The 6,965-nt window shown below is 38.5% G+C and overlaps 1 protein-coding gene across 2 annotated transcripts in view; it reads left to right on the top strand.

Annotated features, from left to right (window-relative positions):
• Positions 1-4,243, top strand: part of kiaa1328 (KIAA1328 ortholog) — a 14,755-nt gene extending 10,512 nt beyond the window's left edge. For both annotated transcript variants that reach the window (XM_005731276.1, XM_005731277.1), the window contains one exon: positions 3,812-4,243. In XM_005731276.1, coding sequence (XP_005731333.1) covers positions 3,812-4,040 — 229 coding nt within the window. In that variant the 3' untranslated portion in view covers positions 4,041-4,243. The remainder of the gene's footprint in view (positions 1-3,811) is intronic.
• The last annotated feature ends 2,722 nt before the right edge of the window (positions 4,244-6,965 follow it).

A 6,965-nucleotide genomic window follows, 5' to 3' on the forward strand; every position in this document is an offset into this window, starting at 1 on the left:
CCCCTCCCCCCCCCTCCGCTCAGCCACAGAAATGAGACGAAGAAAGCAGAAGTGAGGGAGAGATGTTAAAAGTGTGTTTGAGGGTGAGAGCATTGGATAAAGTGAAAAAATGGGAAGCGAGGAAAGGTAGAGCAGGTTCAGATGGATAGTAGTGGAAACGGTGAGGAAGATGTAAGAAGGGGGGAGAGGGGATTTGAAGATAGGGATGAATCACTGAGTGCAAGCATTTCCTAAAAATGCAAAGGACTCTGTACATGGAATAGTAATTAACCTGACTGTGTGTTGTCTTAATGCGTGTGCAATGTGCATGTTCAGTTGGACTCCAAGGCCGCAGTGGAATTAAATGCAAAAAAAATATCAGATGCTAAAAAATAATTTGTGATTCTGCACAGCTTTCCTTTAAAGCCATTATTATTTCCACACTGGAGCAATTCTTTTCTGTAATGTCAGATTTCCTCTACCTTGTTGTAAATGCAGTGGTAGATAGCAGATACACTAGCTGTGAGACAGCCTCCCCCTCCTTGTTTTGAAGGATAGTTCTTCAAAACACCTTGAAGTTTCCAAGTTCTGACGATTAACTCTTAAATAAAGCAGCGCCTGGTCCAAGTTGAACTGTGAGCTCTAGCAGATGCCCATTAATTCCAGCAGGGGATCTGGAGTATCAGATCTTATTACCATTCATTTTCACCTCCAAAGCCTATTAAAATTGTTCTACTCTTAGATACACAATGTCTTCTTTCTTTTTTTTTTGTGCCAGTAATGAGGAAGTCTGTGTCTCAGATGCCTTTTGTGGTTTTCTTGCAACATGTTTTTTTCATGTGCATCTTTTCAGATATTTATAATCCTTTGGTAATCCACTGAATCGTATTAGACATATGTCTTTCCCTTAGCTGGTGTTCAAAATACCGAGAATAAAAATAGTTGTAAAAGAATTCAGTGAATGAAGTGAAGGCAATATGTTGTTGCTCTGAGCTCATCAGAAACCTGTCAGAGTGGCCTGACTTTAGCAGATCAGTAATGTGTGGTTTGGTGCTAGTTTTCAAAAATACTTATTTTCATCTGTGTGTGTGTGTGTGTGGGGGGGGAAATCTTCAATCTTTTATAGCTTTGGTTAGTGAATCATGGGAACAACCACATCAAGTTTTGATATTTGAGGTTGTTTAAAGAAAGAATGGCTTTATTATCACTATTAAACTTGTTTTATTTAAATATCTTTAAAGATAAAAAAAACAAACAAAACAAAACCAAACAAAAAAATCTTACTGAAAAATTCCCCATGTTACCTGAAGCGTTCTCCTTCACTTGGCAACAAAATAGCTCTTGTAACCATCTAATCTTAACCAATTCGATGTTGATGTGCAAATTGCACAACCAAACTGAGGTTAACATTAAGTGACCTTTTTAATCCTTTCATGAATCCTGTGCTAGTTAGTAATGAGACAGTTCCAGCGCACGCCGCCCATCTCATCTTGATCCTTCCTGCCATTGCCCGCCTGCTATTGATTGGCTGGGAAATTGACATGCGGGATATACACAGTGGCCATTATAGGTTTTTTATCTTACTGTTTGGACTGCAAATGAAAAGAGGCGCCGGGGCGAGACGGCTATCTTTAATGAAAGAGAAAAGCCAAACAAGCAGTGAAAGTTATGAGTGGGAAGGAGGTGGTGAGTAGCATATGCTGAAGAAGTTTTCTGAAAATTTTTATCTGGCCTCATGGAGCTAGAAAAGAGAAACAGAAGCTCTGTAACTGTTAAATTGGGGAAAATGAAGTCCAGTAGTTGTGTTTTTTATTTTTAATTTTTATTTTTTTATTGTACTCTGAAGACTTCTTGGTGTACGAGTTTGAAGCATTTAAAAAGTATTTGAAAGCAGAGCAGCGCACATCTACTGTTTCACAGTAGTCATTATAACACGTTTTTAAATTTCAAAATCAAGATTAAACTTTGTCCGAGTCTCCTTTCTGTTACATTTCCTGTCCTAAGGATAAAAGTACTAAATGCTTTATGTTGACAACGTGATGTCTTCAGATGCTCTCAAAATGACCCGACATTCCAGGTCCAAGACCTTATTTTTCTCTTTTTAAAAAAAAAAACAGTGACAGAAATGTGTTGCTGCTACTGCTGTCCATGTATTTTATCTGTAAGCACACAGTAAAAATGATTCTGCCAGGACTCCCTTGGGAGATATAAATATCCATCATCAATTCACAACTTTACTTCATGCAAACTGGAGCCAAGAAATGAAGTTCTTTGTCGCACCGTATACCCCCTCTGAAAATCTATTGGCATTCTTCTCTTTGGCCTTCATGCAATCTCTGTGCCAGCAGCCCTCCCTCGCCCTACCCATTGCCACCCCCCAATACTGCTGCCCAAACTATACCCCCTACCCCCCGCACTACCCTTGTTATAGATTGTGACCGCCGGTAAGTGATGCATTATTCATTACCAACATGTCGTTTGTTGATGGATGGCTGTTTGAGAGCCCTGTCCGTTAAATAAATCAACAAATAAAAATGCAAATTCTCACATTTCGAGCGAAGCAACCCAGCCAAAGTCCCTCCCCCACATTCCCTCTCTGCCTCCATCTCTATCCACAAAGCAGCAGTCATTTCCAGACTCTCTCTTACAAGCGGGCACATACACACTCCTTCTCACTCATGCTCTCAGACTTTCTCCTCTTTTCTCCTTTGCTGTTGACAGGCAGGAGACCAAATGAGGAAGACAGATTTACTTAGTTGAGCTTCTTTTCTTGTTTTTTTTTTTCTTCTTCCCCCAATCAAATCCCTTTGCTCAAACATGTACATACATGAATTCATGTTGCTAAAGCAAAATATAGCCCTTTAAAAGCCTTTTCGGCTATTGATATGTGAAGCCTGAAGTTAGTTTGAAAACATGACATATCAAGGTCCATAGTTACGTGTTGAGGAACATAAATGCACCCTGATTGGAAGTTTCACCACTGCGTCTGTGTGCTGACCACCCGCATGCATATCAACAAGTACATCCCAAGGATCGGCCTTACCTGGGAGAGCTGTGTGCAGAGCCGCGCAATGCAAATCGATGCGGCTTTAAACGAGCAGAGAATTATGTTAGCAACATCAGTCGAGCGTGCTTTAAAGAATTCATGTTTTGTATCTGGAATGGCCGTCGTTCGACTGTGTATACACTGAATAATTTATCAAACCAGCCAGACTGAGGGATTGAATCTCTATTAGCTTAATCTCCCCTGTTTTGGTTTATTTATTTCACCGCACATTCCCCTCATTTCTATTCCAGGGGAGAAGGCACTGGGTTCTCTCCCCCTTGTTCTCTCACACCTGCAAGAAACTGTGTTTTTCTGCTGGGACGCCCCAGTGGTTTCGACTTGTTAACGCTGCTTGTTAGGGTTCAGTAGGCACTTCACCAAGAAAGATTTGTTAACACTTGTATGAAAATATTTTTTGTTCACCTTTCAGTTGTTAACACAGACCACAAGAAAGCAAAACTCTCACCCAAGTGTTTTGTTTTTTTTTTTGCTTTGTGTTTAGCTCTAACTGGATGTTGCTTTGTACATTTGTGATGTCAGTCTCTCAGCTTGCTCTGTTTATGTGCCCTCATAGTTAAGCAGAATGTAACTGGCAGGCTTTCTGTGTGCATTCCTCTGCTACAATGAAACCACAGTGAGAAAGCTCATTTAAAGTGTTTCCTCTGTACAGGGCTCATAAATGTAGCCTGTGTCAATTCAACCTTTGAAACAAGCTGTGGAGGCTAAAAAAGCAAAATGGGGGGGCGGGGGCTAGAAACCTAACCTAAAGTTTTTCTTTTTTTTCAGGTTGGACTTTTCTCTGGTTGAGTTATTGGATATCTTTAGTCCTGTTTCTGCACCTGAGCAATGCAAGACAACCACTCAAAGAGCCAGAGCATTGCAACACAGACCGGCTCATACTGCCCCCAAATCAGTGAGCCGAACCATGCTTACCCCTGGTGGACCTCGTCCTCAGAGCACTCAGCAAGACCTGGAAGAAAGCAAAATACTAGAAGATATTTTCTTCATTTGCTGACGAAAAAAATGAGGAGCATGAAAAAGATTCAGTCACTGGATATTTACCAGCTGTGTCCATTTTTTATTTTTATTTTTTTAAATAAATGTTTTTCATTTAACTTTTTATTGGCTTTCTAAAATCAGAATCAATGTCACACGGTTTGCATAGATTGTGATATTGGTAGAATTTTTTTAAAATACTAATAAATGTTTATTTTTCAAGCCTCGTTTGTAAAAAATTGCCAATATGACATAATTTTCCACTGTGCATCTGGCTAAAGGATGCAAATTTTATAAATCTCTGATTTACTGGAAATATTATACATAGTCGGTTCCATACACATGTGACAACTATCCTGTAGCAGACAGCTGGTGCCATTGTGTAAACCCCAAAGTAACCAGGGGAATCTTATATCAAGTAGTTACCAATCAGCAGTAATTATGACACAACACAGAGTATTTTATTCTAGACTGTGCTTTATTATTGGGCTAAGCTGAGACGCATCATTCATTTAGAATTACAAAAGAAGAGTCCAGGGGACCAGAGAATGGTGCAGTCTGGAGAGACGGGGGCGGGAGCCTAAAGCGCACTGCCCATCAGAAGCTTGGCTCATCAGGAACCTGGCAAAGCTTAATATGCAACATTCATCACCCCCCTCCATATGTGCTGAAATTGGGAAATAGATTTCCAGAACACTTTGAAAACCACATGAAGTAAAATGTGATTCTAGCAACACTACTGAGCTTTAGAAATAAAAATCACTGATAACAGCACCGAAAAAAAAATGATAGGAACTCAAATTTCTTTTGGATGAAATAGTGCAGTTTTCATTGAATTTAGTTCTCGGTAGAACACGTGAGTTGAACAAGATCAGAGCTCTGTTGAACAAAATGAAGCACAATGGGGAGAATAGGAAGGGAAGGGAATACAGTTTTCAAAAGTTGTTTACAATAAACCAGACATTAGTTCATTAAATATTAGCAGCAACTTATACTGACCTCAAGGCGTCTCTTCTGATTGAACAGTTGATTTAAGATGTGTTTAACTAGGGATTACTATTTCCCCCACTTTGCTTAACGGTGGCATTTTATTTTGAAACGATCTTTTAACAAAGCTTTTCCTTTTTTTTTTCTTTTTAAATGAACAGAACAGTATGCATTTATAATTACAAATATACATAAGGCTTTAGTGTTGTACTGCATTGTTGTGAGTAGTTTGCAAGCCACAGGAAAAATGTAGAAGCAGTCTTAGTAGTGGTTAAACTTCCAATACTTGAGCGGTAAGATGTGTCGCGATTCAAGGTTAACGCTTGCAAGAAAACAGATCAGTGTCAGTAATGAGAGCTCAGATCTTGGCTCAAACAGCACAAATAAATAAACAAATAAATAAACAGACAATGAAATAAATAATTCAAATCTGTCTTTGACATCACTTGGTCAAAAGGAGCGTTTTTCTCCGTCATCAAAGAAGTTCTGAAGGCATGGTCCTGCAGACAGGAACAATGATCATCTGTGGACCACAACAGTGGCCCATGCATGTCATATAAAAACTATTTGGTCACGTACCAACTCATAAAAAAATAATGCCATGAAAGCATGCTTATCATTTCAGACATGACTTATAAATAAAGATCTAAACAAACAGATAAATGAATAGAACCCATTAAAGTATTTCTTTTTTGTTTTGTTTTTTATAAAATAGGTCAATGTGTGTCTAAGCTCTAACTGAGGTCAATGCTCTCCCTGACTGTATTCTGGATAAATGCCTTGGTCAGGTCCTACAGTTTGTACCGTATCCTAGCGAATATTTTTTTTTGTACCTGGTTTTAATGAGCATTATCATGTTTTCATTCATATATTTTTTTTAAGTATTTAAATTACTTTATCCAGTCCTTGTAGATAGAAGTAAAAGTCCTATAAAATATGCAAACCTATGTACAGAGGAAAACAGAGCAAAAAAAGAAACAATTTACAGTATATTCATCAGTTTATGTATATATTTATATATATATATTTATATTCAAACTTCCTCTGTTTCTTGTTTTTGAACCACTAAACTTTGTTTTTCACTTTTCTCATGTAAACTTGCAGCTTAAAGTTGGAGCAAATGAAGATGAGGTGGTTGGCATTTGAGTTCTCGCACATCTTTCTGCGTCTGCTTACTTCGCCGTGGGAAAAAAATGACTGATTGCTCAAACAAATCATACAAGAAGCGCAGACTGTGATGGCAGTTTTTTTTCTTTCTAATTTTCTCAGAGCAGCGGGGCAGTCAAAAAAGGGCACACAGTGCTGCGATCAGGGACACCAGACATATGATATTTTGCCTCGGATGTTATTGTTAGACAGAGACAGGTCAGGTTGATGAGCTAGAGGTTTCGTACTAATCCACCAAAGTTAGTGGAAGAAAAGAACAAGAAAAGAGATCTCGATGGTCATCTGGTTTAACTGTATGCCACGCTCAGGAGATTGTTAAGTGGCACACGCACAAACAGAGGCATTCTGGGATGTGCACTGGTGTCTTTTAGACTCACTGGATTTGGAAGGTAAATGTTAAATTATTCAAACTGCTAAAAAGGTTAAACAGAGACACTGGGGAAATGGCATAATGAGAAGTTTATAGGAAAACTAGTAACAGCACCCAACAGGAAGCATTGTCTTCCAAAGTGTCATATAGCCTTATAAATATTCATATATATAAATATTCATTGAGTAATCTCCACCAGCTCAATAAGTGTTGAATGCAGGGTCTAATAAATCCAAGTCTGTTGACCTTTTTCAGGTTTATAGTAGGTGTTTATACCATTTTTGTAGACTATTATGAGAAACTGTACGCTAAAGCAATATGAAACCAGCCTCGGTGATACAGCAGGCGTAATGGGTAAATGGTTTTTCACTCTTATTGCTTCATTTTACAGTTTCATTAGAGCTTTTATCTTTATATATA

This window comes from Pundamilia nyererei, unplaced genomic scaffold (genome assembly GCF_000239375.1).
Source record: "Pundamilia nyererei isolate P.nyererei 1_Seehausen unplaced genomic scaffold, PunNye1.0 scaffold00042, whole genome shotgun sequence".
NCBI lineage: Eukaryota > Metazoa > Chordata > Actinopteri > Cichliformes > Cichlidae > Pundamilia > Pundamilia nyererei.